General features: G+C 46.1%; 1 protein-coding gene and 1 long non-coding RNA gene across 4 annotated transcripts in view; one reads left to right on the top strand and one right to left on the bottom strand.

Annotated features, from left to right (window-relative positions):
* Window positions 1-9,539, top strand: part of LOC141729440 (uncharacterized) — an 18,341-nt gene extending 8,802 nt beyond the window's left edge. The window contains exons 3-4 of one of the 2 annotated variants that reach the window (XR_012580933.1): window positions 7,642-7,722; window positions 8,621-9,539. This is a non-coding gene — a long non-coding RNA (uncharacterized LOC141729440). Of the gene's footprint in view, window positions 1-7,641; window positions 7,723-8,461 lie in introns of both variants that reach the window. The other variant, XR_012580934.1, reaches the window with a different exon arrangement.
* On the bottom strand, window positions 9,414-20,733 carry SIX4 (SIX homeobox 4). 2 transcript variants are annotated; one of them, XM_074543955.1, is made up of 4 exons: window positions 20,482-20,733; window positions 19,829-20,382; window positions 17,789-18,477; window positions 9,414-15,363 (listed from the first exon to the last, which is right to left on the bottom strand). In XM_074543955.1, the coding sequence occupies exons 1-4, from the start codon at window positions 20,665-20,667 to the stop codon at window positions 14,567-14,569; spliced, it is 2,226 nt and encodes a 741-aa protein (XP_074400056.1). In that variant the 5' UTR covers window positions 20,668-20,733; the 3' UTR covers window positions 9,414-14,566. The 2 variants fall into 2 exon arrangements, with proteins under 2 accessions (XP_074400056.1, XP_074400055.1); XM_074543954.1 differs by having other exon boundaries at window positions 9,415-15,363; window positions 19,829-20,733.

The following is a 20,733-nucleotide window of genomic DNA, read 5'->3' as shown; positions in this document are numbered from 1 at the left end:
TGCTCTCTTGGAGAGGCCACATTGACCTCAGGGGGTTGTAACTGACCCAGGTGCCAGTGAGGTGCCAGGTGTGCCACCCTAAACCCACAGGTGACATGGGTGACACTGTGTGGGGCTGCTGTGAGCACACCCAGAGCCTCCAGAGATGCTCCAGCAGCTCCTCCCTGCCTGCAGGTCCTTTGCTGGGCTTTGGACAGTTTTGGCCAGGTGCCAAGGGCAGGATGGACTCTCTGGGGTGCCAGTGGAGCTGTGAGGATGCAGCTGGAGCAGGCACAGGAGCCAGAGATGCTGGGGGAGAGGAGGGCACAAGCTCTGCCCTTCCCCACTGGAGCTCTGTGATCCTGTCTATAATCCCCTTAGCTTCAATGGCACCATGGTGATTTACAGCTCTAATGCTTTGATCCAGAACATGATGGACCATGGGACACAAATTAAAAGATGAGAGATGAGTGCAAAGCACAAGTTTCCATTTGTGGCCAGCTATTTTGTGCAGACGTGACAGCAACCAGGTGTGAAGATCCTGCAGGAGATGAGGGGAAAACCAAACCAGTGCAAGCAGATTTGTTAGAATGTGAATGGGAGCACAGCAGAGTAAGTGCTATTAATAGGATTTACACAGATTAGTAAACTAATCTGTGCATTTCAGATTGGATTTCATATTATGGAAAAGAAAATTAAGCCACATACCACACAGACTTTCCAGGCAGTGATTTGTGAGTGTGATCTCTTTGCTGGTACAAGTGGCTGCTCAGCAAGGCTGTGACAGCTCTGATGGGTGTGTCAGTGTAGCCATGATATTTTCTGAAAAATCTTTTCTTTAAGATTTTTTCTCTTGAGAAGCTGAGAGGCTTCAAGAACAAAATGTAAACAATGATTATCTGCTGCTGTGGAATGCAACAGGTGCATCTGTGATTGGTCTCATGTGGTTGTTTGTAATTAATGGCCAATCACAGTCAGCTGGCTTGGACTCTCTGTCCGATACAGAAACTTTTATTATCATTTCTTCTTTTTCTATTCTTAGCCAGCCTTCTGATGGAATCCTTTCTTCTATTCTTCTAGTATAGTTTTAATATAATATATATCATAAAATAATAAATCAGCCTTCTGAAACATGGAGTCAGATCCTCATTTCTTCCCTCATCCTCAGACCCCTGTGAACACAGTCACAGGTCAGGGACACCCACTGGGAGCCAGGAGGGGGACAGTGCTGCAGCATGCAGAGCTGGGCTGGTGGCTTTGGGAGACACACAATGAAAGGAGCAGCTTGGTTAAGGAATGGCTCTTAAAATGAATTGCCAGGAGATAAAGCAGTGTCCTCCTGACTCAGTTAAAATGAGAAACTGTGGCTGCCTCATCTGTAGAAGAGCTCAGTGCCAATTTGGATGGGGCTTGGAGCAGCCTGGTCTACTGTAAAGTGTCCCCACCTGTGGGATGAGATTAATTTTAAGGTCCATTCCAACCCGAACCATTCTATATTTCTGTGAAAAATAACTTTCCCTGCTCTGCATGTGGAGTGAAGAGGAGCAGAACTGGTCCAATGTCACTGAAGTGGGGAGGTAAAGGGCTCCCAAAGGGAAGGACAGAGTTCCATTGCTGTGCCCTGCTCCCGGTGCCAGTGTGCAGCAGCTGGGCAGGGACAGGGAGGTGGGAGGCATTGGCACAGCTTAGGGAGAGATTGAGCACCCAGGACAATTCTGAGCAGTCATCTGTGAAAGCTGAAAGTTTCATATATTATGTAAATAATATTAATATTAATATTAATATTAATATTAATATTAATATTAATATTAATATTAATATTAATATTAATATTAATATTAATATTAATAATAAAATATAGTCATATTATAGAATATAAAACAATAGATGTTACATATGAAAACATAATATATAATATATGTAAAATATACAATACATTTCAATATATACTGATTAATATTTATATTTATATATTATAAAGATATAAATAAATAAATAAATATTATATTATAAATCATACATTATATACTATATACTATATAATGCATTATATTATATATTATATATATTATATATTATATATATATTATATATTATATATTATATATTATATATTATATATTATATATTATATATTATATATTATATATTATATATTATAATAGAATATATTTTTATATTTTTATGCATATATTTATAAATAAATATGTTTGATTAGCAGGGTCTGGCCTCAGTATTTTGACTGTGCTATTCCAGACGGGTGAACCCCAGCCTGGCTGAGCCTCTTGTAATGGAGAACGGAATTGCTGTACTGTTGTACTGATGGGGAGATAGAAATCCAGGTATTCAGGAACTGGACTTTTGGTTCCAAGTTGTTAACATCAGCTAATCTTGTGATAGTTACAGTTCAAGCTGCCTCTGAGTAGGGCTTGAAAAATAAAGTGTAATTCATCTTTCTCTTTGTGCTTCCTGTTATTTTGCAAAAATACAAGTATTTGGAACATTTTAACACTCATTATAGTCAGGACTGAAGGAAGAGCACCATTTTACTTTCAAATTTCTATTTTAGGCCAAAGTTTTGAGGCAGAATGAGCTGAGCAGCCCAGTGATTTTTCTTCTTGTAACACCTTGTTAGGTGCAACAAATAAAAATCCCCAAACTGATTCAGTTTGTCTGGGAGAACAAACACTTTGGATTTTTCCTGGGCCGGGGCTGAGGGTGGCAGCCAATAAAAGCCACTTCAAGAAGGTTCCTCTCCCTTTTCTGCCTCCTTTCCCACAGCCCTTGAAGTTTCCTCTGGTCCTTGCTGTGGGTGCTAACTGAGCTGAAAACCATTTGTTACAGCTGGGGGCCATTTGCTTTGTGCTAATTATGGACGCACCAGAATGCAGTTTGTGTGCAGAGATGTGCTGAGGTGTGGTGTGGAGCTGGTAACCAGTAACCTGCCATGGACTGGTGTGTGCTGCCAGCCCTGAGAGCTGCCAGCAGCAGGGTGCTCTGGAAATCCTCTGTTACACAGGGATGTAGAATGAATTGGCTGGAATTCCTTGAAAACGGAATTGCTTTTACAGTGCCGATTTTAGGAATTGCATTTGTATGCAGTTTTTGAGGGGTTGTTTTTTAGGTCAGTGAAATGTGTCTCTAGCTTGAGTTATACTGAGTTTTTTTAATTTTAAGTCAGCTATTAGGTTTAGTGATTATACTGCAATAGTCTAGAAATTAATTCAAAAGCCTAATTATAAGTTTATGGGAATTTGAGCCCAGAGGCAGCTTTGACAAATATTCTCTTGAATTTGTAGACAATTTATTATTTTTATTTCTAAAATGGCAGCTATTTTATACCCTTGTTTATTTTTCTGAAGTGCTATCAGACCCAAAGGCTTGGAGAGAATGAGGCAACACCACATTTGAGATAAAATGCAGTAGATGGATAGATAGATAGACAGATAGATAGATAGATAGATGTGATACACCCAAATTTATATGTATTCTGGTATTCTGGCTTGGAGACCTTCATTATCTCCAAATTTATTTTTGTATTTTAAAGCTAGGAACTTAAGAATGAAGTTGAGCAGGAAGTTGTGGCCATAACCCCTTTGCCTACTTCCCCTCTCTCACCATCTACTAAATATTGCAAAGCCCATAAATTGTGAAAGGTGACAAATCAGATTGTTGCTCAAGTATAAGATTGAGACTTGGGGCCAGGAGATTTCAATCCTGCATTACCTGGAATATATCATTACTGACAGACTTGTTGGGATTCAATTTCTACCAGCTATAAAGTGGGATTCTCAAATTCTGTCGTGCCAGCCTCGTTGCCTTTGATGACATGATACCCTGCTTGGAAAGGGAAGAGCCATCAGATGTGACACAGCTTGGCATCCACCAGCCTTTGGTGCTGTTCCATGGCCCAATGAACTGGGGAAATGTGATCTGGGCAAAGTCTCTGCAGGGTGGGTGGGAAATTGCTCTGAATCAGTGATTGTCTTGTGCTTCCAGGTCAAAATATCACCATCTCTTGATCAAAGTGATCTCTTGATCAAGTGTTTCAACTCAGCACAGCTTTGGTCTGTGTTTGCAGGGACATCTTGGATGTTGGAAGAGGGTGTGCTTATTAAATACAGATGAACTGATGATTGTGCAGGAGTTTCACAGGGTGGAGACCTGGATGCTGAAACATCTTTGGGTGCCTATGCTGGAAGCAGAGCTTGCAGGACAGGAGGCACTTCTTTCACTGGATGTGGCTCTGGAAAAACCTAAGCAGGAGTGTTCCTGGTTTTGGGCTTGGGTATAACTCTCCTATTGCTTCCCAGTGTTGTATGTTCAGCTGCTTATTTCACATTCATTTGTGCATTCATTGTGCAGAGTTAACCTGAGCCTCAAACCTGTAGAGCTTCATCCCATTCCTTTGGAAAAGTCAGCCCCAGCAAATGAAACTGCTTGAGGGTTCCTCAGATTTGTGTTTGTTACCCAGTGATGGCAGCAAAAATTGCTCACCTGGGCATGGTGAGAGGTTCCTGCTCCTTCTACGTTTCTTCACCAAGATTTGAATCTTTTTCACTTAAGTTTTGGGTCAGTTTGGGTTACAAAAGCAAGTCTTGTTTCAGGTGAATGATGCTCATGACAAACAAGGAACAGTCATTTGGGGGTGACCTGGAGGACCAGACCAGCTGCTTGTTTCACATTCATTTATTATGGCTTCTAAAAAGACCCTAAGAATTGAGAGTAGTTAAGAGATGAACAGAAATAGGCTCCACCCTGCACTTTAATTTGAGGGTCTGGTCCTCCAGGTCACCCCCAAATGACTGTTCCTTGTTTGTCATGAGCATCATTCACCTGAAACAAGACTTGCTTTCGTAACCCAAACTGAAGCAAAACGTAAGTGAAAAAGATTCAGATCTTGGTGAAGAAATGTGGAAGGAACAGGAGCCTCTCACCATGCCCAGGTGAGCAATTCTTGCTGCCATTACTGGGTAACAAACACAAACTTGAGCAACTCTCAAGTGGTTTCATTTGCTGGGGCTGACTTTTCCAAAGGAATGGGATGAAGCTCTCCTGGCTTGAGGCTCAGGTTAACTCTGCCTTTGGTTTGCACAGGAAAAAAACCCCACAACAGCCACAAGCAACTGAGGCCAGAAGGGATTTACTGAGACCTGCTGAGCATGGCAGGAGGTGCCAAATGTCCTCCTGACACCCCTGTGCTGGGCAGTGAGGTGTCCTGGAGCCATGGAGGGGCTGTGTGACCTCTGTCCTGGGAGCAGGCACCCTGCAGCCCTGCTGCTCAGGCTGTGCCTGGAACGTGCAGCATGCCCTGTGCTCCTGGGAGCACTTCCAGGCCCTCCCTGATAAAGCCAGACCCCAAAATAGGCTGCTATCAGCAGCCTGTTGCCAGGTGCTGCTGGTTTTGCAAGTCCTGGGTCCCACCTCATACCAAGAGGGCTGAGGGGAAGATGGCAAATGGGAGCAGCCCCATAAAACCTCCCTTGGAATTTATCTGGTGGGTCCTGGGGAGTTCACAAGCCAAAAAAAGCCATGGGGAAGATGCCACAGGGCTGAAGCCCCTCAGTGCTCACTGACCTGGAGGCTGGGCCTGCTGTGGTCTTGCATCCAGTCCTTGTGGGTGGATGTGTAAAAGAGAGTCTTATTTTTCTGATCTGGAGTTCATTGCTTTCTAGGCAAAGCTGGGGGACACCAAACCCTGAGGGTGATGTAAGGAGGTAAAACACCTCAATGTTTTGAAGCTCTGAGGAGAACAGCGCTACATTAGTAGGGAAAAGGAGGAGAAATGCCATAGCAGCTCTCAGAAGCTGATGTGACTCCTCCCCACACAGGGCTGTGATGTGCCTAAATCCTTCACGTGCAGGTGGTGTCACTTCCCTGGAGTTTGCAGCTCTCTCTTACTGATATTGAGTCTTCCTCTCCCCCAAGAACAGCACTAACAGGGCAGTCAGCCCCTCTGCCTCTGCTGCTCTTCTGCCCCAGCCTCTGAGCAAGAGGACAGCACATTTAACAGCAGCAGGTCACAAATCTGAACCTGTCTGTGGTGGAATTTTGGGGCTGTGCTCTAATATATGTTGCCTGCAATAAGAAGAGGCTGCACCTCATTCACAGCCTCATAGTGGACCTCAAAATATTTTATTTTTAATCTGGTCAGTGCTCACTTCCACCTACAGGCATACAACACAACAGATAATGTTTTTTAATACAGACAACTTGTGTATTTGTATGTGCATTGTGAATGTGCTTGGGATGGTGTTGAGCGTTGCCTGTTAGAACTGCCTTCTGATCCCCTGGTTTGACCAAGCAGCAGTAAATAGCAAAATCTCCAGTATTTTCCCTAGGACATGAGTAACATCCAAATTGTCATTTGTTCTCAATGTGTTCTTTTAAGAAGCCGCTGACTGAGGACCTGCAAGAGCAGGCACAGCTCAGGCTCTGGACTAACCCATCCTCATTCCCCTGAACATTTCTCCCCCTCAGGCTCTGGACTAACCCATCTTCATTCCCCTGAACATTTCTCCCCCTCAGGCTCTGGACTAACCCATCCTCATTCCCCTGAGCATTTCTCCCCTTCAGCTCCTCGGGCTTGGTGGGAGGTGAGTCAGACCTTTCTCAGATTGCCTTGATCTGGAAGTGGGTGGCTCTGGAGTCCTCCAGGGCCTGCATGAGCATCACCCTGAGCTACAGATCCAGGCAGGAACAGTTTTTGGAGGCTGAGTGCTTGGAGGCTCAGGGATGCTGCTCCAGGGCCAGTCTAGTTATCAGCAGGGCTATTGGTCAGCATGGGAAGGTGGCTGGAAATACAGCAAATAAATGAAAGCAAGCTCAGCTGTGGTGTCAGCAGTGAGTCCTGCTGCTGCTGTCATGGGATGATGCATCCCAGAGGGATTGGGCTCCCGAGGAGGCGCCGTGAGCCAGTGGGCAAAGCAACAGGGGGAGGTAGAGACCTGGCTGTGCACCCTGCCTGTGCCACCCACCCTGCACCGCCCCGGGCACATCACCCCACATCCCTCCCTCCCCTCCTGCCTCCTCCCATCCCTGTGAGCCTTAGGGGCTCCGTTCACAGCTGCAGGCAGTGCAAGGGATACCGTGAACATGGAATTCACTGCCTGCCAGCTTGCAGAGCAGGACAGAAAATGATGCGGCGTAACATTCTGGGAGTCCTTTCATAACGTCAGGTCTGTCACAAAGCACTTTGGCTGCCACAACAAAGCTTATTGATCAGCCTCAGGTATTCCAAATTGGGTCTTTCTGCCCGAGGAGGAGCAGGATGGAGAATTGAAGTACTTACAGGGGAGAATATCGGACACGAGTTATTGAGTAACCATCAGCACTGCTCCAGGGCTGCTCTGTTCCTCTGGACTGCATGCAACTTCTGAGCATTTTATCTCTTTCCTTCAGCATTTTCAGGCATGTGCCAGCTTCTGTAGCATATAAACTAGGTGCTATTTTTATTGAATCTGGCTTTAGTGCTGTAGATTTTTCACATGTGTGTTGGTTTTTTATTGTTGGTCTCAGTCCTGAACTTTCTGGCACCTCTAAGTGTGAAATCGGTTATGTGCACGTTGCTTGGCAGATGAATTCCTATTTCTGGGAATCATTTTCCTTCTGAAATGTATTTTTATATTTAAAATGTGATCTGTATCCATATACTGGCCTAAGATTCCAGCCCAGAGGTTTCTGCAGCCAAAGATCACCGCAACGGGGGATGCAGCCTGGAAGGAGACCTCTGCTTCCCAAGCTGTGAGTACTCATATTAAAATCTTGTTTTACTGACCCAACCTCTGCCTCTTGGAGCAGCAAAATCCCCTTCTGATCTGGCACCAGGGAAAAATCAAGACAAATATAGAGGATAATAAGTGATGTCTTCCAGCACTGTCTCCCTGCTGGATCAAGAGAAACCACCCATCTCCTGAGCCTTCCCACCACCAGCTCCATCCCAGCTACTGCCTTGGCAGCTCCCCCTCCTCCCTGCAGCATCCCCAGGCCCTGTGGGAAAGGCAGAGGCTCAGGGATCCGGCTGCCCACTCTTCCCAAGGTGCTGTCCCCCCTTTTTCCATCCGTGCACAGGCTGCCAGGAAGGAAGGAGCCGTGGCTGTGTGTGGTTTTCTCGCCCAGGGTGACGTGGAGCACATCTGCGGAGCGCTCCAAAGCAGCAGGAATGCGCTCCGTTAGGACATGATTCATCCTGCATACCGCATGGGTGGCTGCTCAGGGAGAATTTGGCCATTTGCATACGCTGCCGAGAGACCTTCCCCTTTCTCCTCCTTGTTCCTAAAGCCCTGTGCTTCATCCAGAGCCCCTGCAGGGGCTGCACAGCCACAAATCCCTGCCCTGGCCATTGGGCTGGCACCGCTGCTCCTGGAGTGCCACATGGTGAGGCAGAAACTGCTCCAGCCAGGTCGAAGGATGGCTTTAAATCCTCAGCAAAGCTGGGACAGAGCTGCTGCTCGGGGATCAGTTTGGGATTTGTTCTCTGCAGGCAGGAAAATCCCATCCTGGTTCTGCTCGGGCAAAGGGAGCGCCGCAAACACGACTGAGCCAAGCGCCCGCTTCTGGGAAGGAAACAGGAATTGGGCAACCAGGCAATTGGCTCTGGCTTAGGGCAGCTCCAGGGTAACTGGATTATTTACTTGGGCAGCTGCAGAGCCGGATCAGCCTGGAGAAAAGAGGGAGATGCTCCCCGGGCTGGGAGGGGATCCCTGCGCTTGGCCAGCGGAGCTGCGATCCCTGGGAAAGGGGGAGAATGGTGAAAAACAACAAGGTCGTGTCCTAAAACACCAAGGTAATGTCCTAAAACACCAAGGTAATGTCTTAGCAAGTAACAAAATCACGAATTTCATCTTAACTGTATCTATTAAAAAAACAAACAAAAAATCTCTCCAATCTCACCTTGCTTCTTCTGGCCTAAACACAGTTTAAAGGGATGGAAGGGTGTTTTCCTGCTGGCTGTTAATTATCTCTAATGTATCTAAAGCTTCAGTGAGGGAAACGATTTCACCTGCACAGATTAGTCTATTTGGATTTATTGTCGTTCATTTTGGCATCAAAATGGTAACCAGGCAATGCTGGTGCTTGGAAGGCAGATCTGAAGTAATATGGTAATGTGTTTAAATCCTTTAATATCAGGGGAACATAGCATTTCAAGCTGTTCTCAAAAGGCTGCCAAAACCAAGTCTGACACTGTGTGAAACGTTTTAAAGAAAAATTTCAACAAACAGGAATTTAGCAAATAGGAGTACACCTACCCAAAAAAAAGCCCCTGACATAGAAAGCATGCCAATGTCATGGGAACCACAGGTAAACACTGACTAGTCCTAACTAGCAGGTGGAAGTAGATTTTAATAATATCTAACTAATTATGGGACAAATTCGGTTTGAGACACAAATAGGTTCAATATGAGGTATAAGATTTATGGTTTTTAATTCAGTGTTTTAGAATTCTGACAAAACCCCCTCAAGTCAACAGAAAGTCTCATTCTTGCTTAAATAGGGTGCAGATCAAATCCCTGGCAAGCACAGACACTCCCAGTTGCCATCACTTTTCATGGTGAGTCATTAGAAGCCAAGTTTCTACTTCAGATTGCTTTTCCAACTCAAAATTCAAAGCCCTCACATGACATCAAAACAGAAATATTTACACAAGATGTGTATAAATATAAAGTTTATTCAGTATAGTGTTTAGAAAAATAAGTTCACATCATCTCAGAATACAAATAAAACACTTAATTGTCCAGGCACAAACCCCTATTACAGTACAACAAACATACATACTTTAGATCTCTTTGGTTGGGTAATTAAGCACAGATATGTTTGATGATACACTCTGGGGCAGCATCACCTAACAGTGCAGTAAAGTTCTTGATTATTCCCTCCTCTAACACGTACATTCCGCTTCAATTTAATATTTGTTGTAAGGCACAATAAAACCCATATTGGAGAAATAACTGGTTAGTTCTGGACAAACAGTACATGCAGCAAAAGAACAAACATCCTCTGAATGTGAATCCTGAAAGCCAGAAGATTCACCCCCTCCTTGAGTTCAGAAATTTAAGAAGCAAGTTTTAAATTATATGAAACATACAACTAAGGTATAAAATATCCTTCAAGATAATAACTGCTAGGAGATACAGGAAGACTTCAGGCATCCTTGCTTTTAAAAATATCATTATTTTTGTTTTCAGAATTATAAAATTACTATTCTTTTGGATGATTTGACATTCTTCTTGACTACAAGCACTGGGTAGTTCATGTCCCCAGAGCCCTGCACAGATATCTCACATGATACTGGAAGGATGCACCCCCTTGTTCATCTGCCCTTGCTGAGGAAAGGGCACAGACACTGGGAATTTATGTACATGAAAAGCTCCTGTGCACACAGGGCCAAATTCCACCCTGATTTATTTAACTGAAAATCATCACTGAGGTGGTTTTACACGATTTGAAGTCAGAACCTGTCCATTACTATCATCAGTCTCAGACTGAGAGCAGCATTGACAGTCCCAGCCTCACCTCTGGGTGAAGCCACTTTCTGATTAAGTCTTCCTGAATCCACAGGGAGGGGAAAGCAGTAAATGGGAAGAGGTATTTGCTTTGATAAACTGTGACTGTTTGGTTCTACCCAAGTGCCAGCCTTGTGCTCTGGTTTGTGCTGCCACTGTGTACTGGGCCAAATCCATCCCTGACCTAACACCAGTGAAATGAATGGACCATATTCCCAGCTGGCAAAAAAGGACATTAAAGTCAATGGAAATGTGCTAGTTTAGCCCAGCTGAGGACCTGGCCAATGCATATCTGTGATTTACATTGCTGAAATGTCCTTGAAGGTAAGACCACAGGGATAATGCTGCAAATAGTCCACACACAGCATTAAATTCATTGTGTTTCTGGTTTTCTGCAAAACTCTGGGTGAAACAGAGGCAGCTTTAATCAAAAGTAGTAAAGAAGAGAGGGGTTTTTAACATCATGCTTTGTTAAGAATTTCCTTAGGCATATTTTTCAAAGCTGAGTCTGGGACTAGTAAAGCAGTAGAATTTGGCAATGTTTTCTGTAAGATTTCCAGTGGACTTAGAAGTTACAAACATATGTGAAGTTGAAATGATCCTTTACTCTCATCCATAACAGAGAGGGAGGGAAGAGAAGGAATGTGCATGCCAGGTAGACATATCATCCATTTAAGTAACAGAATGTGATAATGAGGGCTGTCTGTGGGGCCTGGACACTCGCTGTCCTCCCATGTGTGGGAGATCAGCATCCAAATCCCCTAAACACCATGTAAAAATCCTTGCTTTGGGAGTCAGTGGAGCAATGCCTTATTTACAGCAGCCAAAGACCTGGCCCTGGACACTTTTTGGGGCTTTGAGTACTGTCTATTGAGAGCAGTGAGACTGCCTGCCTGAGGGCCACAAAATAAAAACTTACCCTTGTAAGGAATAAAACTACTTATTTAAATTTCTATTTAAAACACACTGTACCGTGCAATGAGTTTTTATATTGTGCATATGTACCTGCAGAAAACATGAGGTTATAACTATGTTATCTGGAGGGAATGACACTTATTTTCAATGGGAGAAAGAAAGAAAGAGTAAAAGATAATAGGAAGTTACTTGATATCTGGAAGACTAGAATAGATTAATCTCACTTTGTCCCAAAACACTGCTTTTATGTACATCCTCCACTCCAACTGGAGCGTGGGAAGTCTCCTATTAGAAGTACCAGACACTCCCAAGAAACATGCCACTGTAACAACATACACAGTTTTTCACGTCAACTGTGCTGCAAAGCCATGGAATTCACTCAGTAACACAACAAATGCAAAGAAGGAAAAACTAAAAATAAAGTAACAGGTACTGTTGTAACACCACAGTCTCTTCAATTATGAGAGATGATCACACCAACAACTGCTCTGAAATATTCCCTAGCTTGCCTCCAAATATAGTCTGAGCTTCACAGACCAAATGTTAATCCACCATCAACTCCTTCAGAGCCAAGTACACGTTCTCCATTAAAATGACAGCGATAGGGGGCATTTCTAATTTTCCAAATGGCTGAATGATTTCATGCAAAGCATATACAGCTACTGTCATCACCACCTTAGTTACATGGGTGAAGAAGAGGTGGGAAACAGACAGCTCATGCTGGGGCCCAGCAAACTTAGATAAACAAGCAGAGTGGTTGGGAGAACTCTGCACTATCCGATTCCCTGCTCACGCGGAACGTCAGGGAAAGCTGTGCCAGGGGAACATACAGCTCCATGTCCTGCTTGTGATAATCTCTGCTTTAAAGCACTTGCCTCAAACCCCCTGCTTGCCTGGGAGCACGTGAGGACAGCCAACTGCTGATGGGCTGCTCCTGCCTGCGGAGCGTCAGCGGCTCCGTGCAGCTGCAAGCACTGCCCTTGCACTCTCCTCCTTCCCTTTCCTGCCCTTCTCCCTGCAGCCCTGGCTCACAGCTCGGGCTCCAGTGCACACTGACAGAGCTCTCCCTCAAGGTTCCACAGAAAACCTTGCAAAATAGGCAATATAGTGCAAAACCACAATGAGAATGCTGATGCTGTGCTCACGGTGCACAGAAAAACCTTCATTCCCAAAAGCTTTCCATGGAACCAGTTAAAACCAAGACAAACACACTGGGATATGCCACCTTAATTATCTTTCCTTTCCTTTTTTTTAGTCCTTTACAAGTGATCTTCTTCTGTCCTGAGCCTGCTTCAGGCTCATGAAAACGTTTCCCATTGCCTTCCAAAGGCTTTGGAGGAGGCCCCTGACGAGGATGAAGACATGCTTTAGTTACTGTATATATTCACATCAGGATAAAATACAACAAAACCAAACCCACCAGCATTAACAGCACGTCACTTTCGTACATCTGAATTCTTCTTATTATTTTAAAGCTATAAGGATGTGCTTTTCCATGCTACAAAAATAGGAGGAAAGGTTAAGATCTGCTCCACCTGCTCCAGGGAGGAAGGTGTAGGCATCCATCCCCAGCCAGGCAGGGACCACGGCTCCTGTATTTCCCACCACAGCTCCCAGGCTGCTTCTCCTGGAGGATATCCATAAATACAAACTCAACTGCACTCCTGGATGGGGGGCCCTGCTGCACCAGCAGCTGGAGCTGTCCCACATGGGCTCTTTGGCCAATTTATGAACACAGGGTTCCCTTCCTTGCCCATCCAACCTTTCCTGCTCATCTCACAGAGCCAAGAGCTCAACCCTGTGGTCCCCTCCTGTCCTACTGATGTGGGGCAGAAGGACCCATCCTTGGCTCTCTGCACTGCCAGGAAATGTCACCCACCATGTCCAGAAGACTCTCAAACCTCTTCTTACTCGTGCAAGCAGGAGCACCCAAAGTCAGGGGGTCTACTTGCAGAAGTAAGGCATCAGGATTTGGCCCTGAGGACGGATATCTGCAAATCAGTGTTTTTATTCCTCCTGCCACTGTGCTTTAGTAACAAAGATAAGGCCACTAGGAAGAAAGGCACGTGGAATTCTGTAAAAAATACACAAAAGGGTTCAACTAAATCGCAAAGTACTAACAAAACAAACAAACAAAAAAAAAGCCCTGAACACAAAGACAGAGGGGGTAAAAACAGTGACCTCCTGGGTTTGTGAGACTGGGAATTAATTTTCTAGTTTCAGTGTGATTAACATTTTACTTTTACAGTCTGTTGCTTGAAAAAAAACTACAAAAAAGTAAAACCTTGTCAGAAATAACTATGCTTACTTCCTGCTCAAACAATAAAATAAATTAAACAGCCAGAAAACGTTTTCCTTTTCAATGCATTGTGTCTAAAGTGAAAGGGAACATAAACCATAAATAAAATCCATTGTACTAATTAAAAGAAGTCTCCTTTATAAGAACTGAAACAATATTTACATTCATACTGGATAGAAAGCTTCTGAATTGCATAATTAGAGTTTCAAATGATGCTTTTTCTGGTGCACTGACAAAATGCTAGCTGTAGCATTTAGAAACCTGTACATGATTGATGTGAGACTTTTGGTTTAAATGCAAGTCTGCTGGAAAAAAAGCAAACATACCAGTAACAATATTATGATTTTGTTTTGTTTCTTAACCTCGAACAACATAAAAGTAGCCAGAGAGGTATCGTTTAGAGTTCCTTAGAAATCTCTCAATGCCCATGGACTGGAAGTAAACAGAAAAAAAAAAAAAGTCTGCATTGTTTCTACCGTTTTGGAGTGAGATTTTTGTTTTCCATCTGAAGCTAGGAGTGTATACTTACTGTTAAGAGTATGTTGTACTATGGAGAGTCTAGTTAAATTTTCAGGGTAGTATCTGGTAGCCAAACCTGTACCCATTCCTCAGTACTTGCCCTGGCCATTTCCTTTCTCCTTTAACCTGTTTAAAAGAGAATACTGCATGCAAACCAAGTGTGGCAACCTAATTCCATCGCTGGAGATTCCTCTGTACATTGATTCAGACCACTTAAATGTTCTTCTGGTTTCTTAAAATGAAAAAAACCCCATCAAACAAAAAAAAAAACCCACAAACACCCCACTAGGTGTTTGTTAGGGCCTCAACAGGAGACTTATCTATTAAAACAGAAAGCAAGAAAAGAAAGAAGCTACAAGTCTTGCATAACTTCATCCATCTGAACTGTCTGCAGTTTGGCAAGTTCTTTTTTGTCCGTTTCCAGTTCTTCACATACCGTGTCAACCATGTTGCTCATAACATACTTAGATTTGGAATCCAGCATCATTAAATTGCCAGTTGACTTGCTCTCAGAATTAGGCAAGAAATTCTCTTTGACATCAGGTACAGCTTGCAGAACCAACCTGTGCTCTCTGCCAAAATCCTGGTGCACTTGTGCAGGGGGGTGGCTGACACGGTCTGCACTGGCTGAAACGATTTCTCCAAGCACGGGCTGTGCTGTGGAAATGGACAAGAGATCCTGACTGGTGATGAGGGGACAGTTCTGGAGGGTTGCATAGTTAGTGTTGCTGATAGATATCACTGTAGAGGTACTGGTCACGGGTGAAGACATGGCCTGGCTCTCCGAGATACCAGAGCTCAGTTCTGCAGCATTTAAAAGAGTCGGTGGAGTGAGGGAAAAATTGTGTGAGGGCGTTACATTCACTAAGGAGGAGGCCAGGGACTGCAGCCCTGCACTGGATATATTTTCAGAAGACATGTTGACGTTCAGTTGTGTGTTCTGACTGACTGGCATCAGCTGAGAAAACACCAGGCTTCTTTCCAGTCCTTCTTGCTTGACAGATCCTACAGCCTGGCCTGAGTTGGGAACTGTATAAACCACTGCACTGGGAGTGAGGGGGCTGAAGAAAACCTTTCCTTGCTGCACTGTTGAAGATTCAGTTGTGAAAGTTCCTCCATCAGATGTGCTGGGGTTTGCTGAAACATTACCTAGAGAAAGGAAAGCAAAAGAAAAGAAAACAGAGAGTTGTGCAGTCCTGTCTTTTTTACCTTCCCAGGATACACACACTAATATTTCATGCAACACTGCAAAGCAATTTTTGTAGCAGGTGAGAGAAAACTTGGTGTAAAGAAATCAATGCTGTTAATAGAAGTTGCTTCTAGAAAGTTAAAAAAAAGAAAAAAAAAAAGAAGTTTCTGATATATTAGATTAGGTATCTTTCAGACTCTCATTAAGGAGCAAACAGTCCCCAGCCATGTGACTAAAATGAATGTGCTTTGGCCTTCACTAGTTGCCACCACTCAATTTCCATCTAAGAATAGAAGCATGAAAAGCCATTAAAGATAGTTCAGTGACAGACTACAGCTTGTGTGTGGGAACTGGAGACACGTCACATGAAATCCACTGCTGCTGGCGAGAACCTGCCCGAGCCAACCCCCACAAAAAACATGAAAAACCGGTAATTTCTATTGGTCTAACTCGGTGATAATCCTCAAGCACTCAGCTCTACTCCCTTTCACCTTGCTTTTTTGTGTTTTTCTAAAATCCTAATCCTGCCACATCCACCATGCTGTGAAAAGCCACCCAGCACTGCCTGCCCTTGCTGAGAGCCACGGCACTGCTCGTGTGATGTTGCAGTGAGCCAAAGCAGGGAGAGGTGGCCAGAGATGACCTGAAGTTGTTTTCACTGGACTTGCCATGTCAGTTGTCATTATGGTAATTCTTAAAATAAGAAATACTGGCTCTTGGGACTGAGTCCCACTTGGAACACCTCTCTTTCTCAAAAGCAGTTTAATTGTAAGAGATTACAGTTGGACACAGATTAATATTTTAGAACAGCCCAAAGATGAATTTCTCACATGGGGAATATTTTAATTCCCTATTAATTTTGGTTAATCAATTATGATTCTTTGAAAGATGTTATGCATATGGGTTATCTAGAATAACAAAGACAGGTAACTTAAAGTTACCTGTCAGTATTATTTACTGGCTTACTTGAAATAGCCTGCAGCATGCTTCAATTGGAATAGGCAGCCAGCTATCCATCCAAGACAAGCAGAACTTTTCCTGCACCAAAGATATGGTGGATCACTCTCCAGTGGGCAGTCAGTACTTTTAACAATGGGAAAACGGTCAGAGAAGAGCTTATTATGAATCTTAGGACTTTCAAATACAATAGTCCTACAATATTTAAAAGGACAGAACTTTCTTTCTCACCTTTGCTGGCTGTTAGTTTATGCCTTGGAGCATGTGGATTAAGTGGCTTTAGTAATTACAGGTGGCATTCAGTTTAAGCAAGATTAAAGAGAGAAGACATTTAGTCTATGTGCCAATAACTTCCAGCGCCTGTGAGTGCTGTATTTTAGGACCTTATAATTGTGCACCCATTTGAAATGTGGTTGCACAGCTTCACATTTGGAATTGTTCCTCCCTGTGCTTCAGCAAGAAGAATTCACACCCTATACACATTAAATTCAAAGAAGCACATGAGCACAATTTGACTTTTATAATAGTATTCACAGCTCCTGAAACCAGAGAGAATCATTCTAGTTTAATCATTTTAGTAAACAAAGATAAAGTGGCCAAGGAGTACCAAAGATGTTCAGCTGTGCTATTTAACTGATCTGCTTCAAAAAAGGGATCCAGAACAAGGTTTGTGCTCCCTGGGATTCTTCCTGGCCAGCTGCAAGATTCAGACTTTGGTATGCTAAGACCAACTCTAAAGCAAACTTGGGGAGGAGCCTGCACACTTGGCACATGAACCTGTGATGACATATTTCCCTTGGACTGAGGGCAGCTTTATCCAAAGAGCCTCACATTTTATATCTACGAGCTAGTGTTTACTTCTATTGTTCCCCTCAAGTTTAATCTTTCTTAATTGTGGAACAGAAAATGTACAAGCAACTGCTTGGTCTTGTTGTGTCTACAATAATTCAAAATGTATTTTTGTGAAATGCTTTTGTTAAGAAAACAAAAAACCAAAACAACCACCACAAGAACAACAAGGGTAACAATTTCCAGCTGCCATAATTTTCATTTTTATGAACCTTCTCATTAAAAGAATTCAGTGGCAAATGGGGAATATTTTGAATTACTGAAACATGTAAAATTTACAGATATTTGTGAATACTCCTATCACAGACTTCTGTGAACAGCATGAGATGAAAGGGGTGTAAATTACCAGATCTCCTTCCATGCTCTTAACAGAGGAGCTCAGATTCATCTAACAGTCTGCCCATGAGCATAATTCACTATAAAGGAAGGCAAACAGTATTATTTGATGTTCTGTGTGTGGCCACGACTGAAATACCTTATAGATACCTTGGAAGAAAAGGACCACAGCTTCTAAAATGCTAAATGTGCCTGATTCCAACTTTTCCTCATACCTCTTACTGCAAGAGGCAAAGCTTTTACCTTGTGAAGCTGCCACAGAAACTGGAGGCAGCTGCAGAGAAGAAAAACCAATGCTTCCGTTCAGCAGCTGGCCATTTGTTCCTGAATTGGGGATCTGGACAATGCCATACTGGTTTATTTGGACAGGAGCAGTAAAAGTAACCACGGAGCCTCCATCCTGGGAAGCAGCAGTTTCCACACCTTCCCTTTTCACCTCTGAGCTCGGTATCAATCCTGGGAAAGTGACTGGGATGTTGCTAGGGCTGAAGGCTGCTGTGGCATTGGGGACCGAGGCCTGAAGGAGTTTGAAGTCTTTGACATCTTCTGAGGACGATGAGGACAGTATGTCAGTGATGGACACGCCGTTGCTCACGACGCTGGCCGCAGTTTTGGGCGAATTTAAGGTAACAGTCTGCGAAGTGCCCACGCTGAGTCCATTGAGTATGACACTGTTGGGTCCCTGAAGAAACGAGCTACCATTGAGGAAGACAGGAGAGGTACTGGCAGGCATGAGGTTCCCGTTCAACAAGACGCCGGACGAGCTCAAGGCTATTTTAGTGTTTCCAAGCTGCTGCATGTAGACAGGCTCCATGTGGCCGGGAAGGCTGAGGCTGGTAACGCCGTCGGATGAGCTGGAGAGCGGATGGGGAGATAAATCCTCCCGCCCCTTACTGGATTCATCTTCTGTGCTAGGGTTGCCATCTGACTCGCTACGGGAAAAGATGGAGAGATGACATTGCATTACCACGGTGTACAGGATCTCTGCACCAAAGGGGACTTCTTGCTTTAACACAAGTATGTGAGAGTTTCCACGAACAATTCTTTTCTATGTTTTGCCTTTACGAGGCACTTTAAACGAATATTTAAGCCAAGGGAGGAGGTTTCTTAGAATAGAACACATCAAACCAAACACTCGCCCAAAGGAGAAACTTTACAGACTGGGTTATGGAGTTGTAAATAAATTCCTCCACCCCGGCGACCGAAGGGGGCTGCCTGGGCCTGGGGTGCCCACACGTGTGAGACCGGCCGCGGCCATTTGGCAAAGCGCTGGGAGGTGAGGCAGGGCCGGGCAGCGCCGCCGGACCCTCAGGGCTCAGCCGGACCCTGCGGGCTCAGCCTGGCGCCCCCGGCCCGGGGGAAGGGGCAGACCTCGGCCCGCGCTGCCCCGGTGCCGGCGGAGGCACCTCCGGCCGTGCCGGGGGGAGGGACGCAGAGATGGGGGGCGGCCTTTGTGCCTCCGCCCGGGGCTGCGCCGGGTTTTTTCGCTGACTGGTCCGCCCGCCCTCGGCTGCATTTTTCGGTCGCTCTCCCCTCCCTCCCCCCTCGGCCTTTGATGTGTCCCGCGGAGAGGGGCCGCGGCGGCACAATCGCGCCCTTGGTTGAGAAATGCCTTGGGGCCCCCTCCGCCGGCCGCTTTCCCTCCTTCTCTCCCCGCTCCCTTCCTCCCTCCCCTCCTCCCCGCGCTTTCTCCCCCCTTTCCCGTCCCTTCCCGGAGGAAGGCGGGAGCGGGGAGGTCACCTCCACCTGCCCGCGCCCCCGCCGCGGGGCGGGGGGAGCCGAGCCCGAGCCGCGGGCGGAGCGGGGCCGGGGCCGCTCCCGGGAGCCCCGGGAACCGGCCCCGCTCCCCCGCTGAAACCCGAGCCCGGCCCGCTCCCGAGTCAGGTTTCAAAACAGAGGGAGCGCCGGGACCCCGCGCGTCCTCCGGCCGTCAATGATTAACTCTGTCAGGCGCGACAATTGAATAAAAACAAGGAGCGGGGGGAACGAACACCCCCGTCCCGTCCCCTCCCGGGAGTCCGCCCCGCGGCTCCCCCGTGCCGGGAGCGGCTCCCCGGTGCCGGGAGCTCCCCCGGGAGCGCGGGCCGGCGGGTCCGGGAAGTTTCCCCGCGCCGCCTCGCACGCCCGGGCCGGGTGGGTGTGTTGGGAACGAGGGAGCGGGGAGGAGGAAGGAGGGGAGGACGAGGCGCACCGAAGGTAAGCGCCATGTTTGCAAGGGAAGAAAGAGCCGGGAGAGGGAAAGGCAGGCGGGAGAGGGGGCGGGGAGGAAAAGTTTTCCCTCACCTTTTGGACTGGGTCTCGGAAGGGTTGCGGTCCCGCTGCCTGCGGTTCTTGAACCAGTTGCTGACCTGGGTGAGGGACAGCCCGGTGATCTTGGCCAGGTTGCGCTTCTCGGCGGGCGAGGGGTATCGGTTCTGCTTGTAGAGCTCCTTGAGCGCGTTGCGGGACTTCTCCTTGAAGCAGTAGACCGTCTCCTCGCCGTCCCAGATGGTCCTGGGCAGGGGGTATTTCCTCCGCAACCTGTACTTGTCCACCGCCCCCAAGGGTCTGCCCCGGGCTCGCTCCGCCTCGGTGTAGCGAGCTTTGTACCAGAGCTCCTGCAGCAGCGGGTGGTTGGAGGAGTCGAAGTTGTGGCTCTCCAGGATGCTGTAGAGCTCGGCGTAGATGCCCTGGTGAAAAGCCACCAGCGCCCGGGCTTTCATCAGGCTCTCGTTGCCACGTAGCAGATCGCTCGGGGGCAAAGACCACAGGAACCTGGCCAGGCGGTCCAGGTTCCCACCTTGCTGCAGCGCCTCGCACACGCAGGCGACGTGGTCCGGGGAGAAAGCCAAGGGGGTCTGCGAGGAGGAGGAGGAGGAAGAAGAAGAAGAAGATGAAGAGGAGGGAGAGGAGGCAGCGTGGTGATTCCTGGCCAGGAGTTCCGTGTGGAGCAGTACCTGTTCCGCGGCTCCCTCCTCGCCGGCGGCAGCGGAGCCTGCATGCTCCATGGGGAACTGGGCAGCGGCGGGAGGGGGCGGCGGCGCGGGCCCGTCGGGGGCTTCGGAGAGCATTTCCATCACATTTTCCTCCTTGATCTCTACCGCGATCACGATGTCGTCCGTGGCGGGGGAGGCAGAAGACATGTTTCGGTTTGTTTTCCTTTTTTCTTTTTCTTTTTTTTTTTTTCTTGTGTGCTCCTTTTTTTTTTC

This window comes from Zonotrichia albicollis, chromosome 6 (assembly GCF_047830755.1).
Source record: "Zonotrichia albicollis isolate bZonAlb1 chromosome 6, bZonAlb1.hap1, whole genome shotgun sequence".
In the NCBI taxonomy this organism is placed as follows: domain Eukaryota; kingdom Metazoa; phylum Chordata; class Aves; order Passeriformes; family Passerellidae; genus Zonotrichia; species Zonotrichia albicollis.
This window is presented reverse-complemented; position numbering and strand designations above follow the sequence as displayed.

Excerpts from the sequence above, each read along its gene's own strand:
- SIX4 (XM_074543954.1), bottom strand. The coding sequence starts at position 20,667 with ATGTCTTCTGCCTCCCCCGCCACGGACGACATCGTGATCGCGGTAGAG. Across the intron at positions 18,478-19,828 it reads TCCGAGACCCAGTCCAAAAG|CGAGTCAGATGGCAACCCTA; the intron begins GTGAGGGAAAAC and ends CTTTTCCCGTAG. Across the intron at positions 15,364-17,788 it reads TTCTGTGGCAGCTTCACAAG|GTAATGTTTCAGCAAACCCC; the intron begins GTAAAAGCTTTG and ends TCCTTTCTCTAG.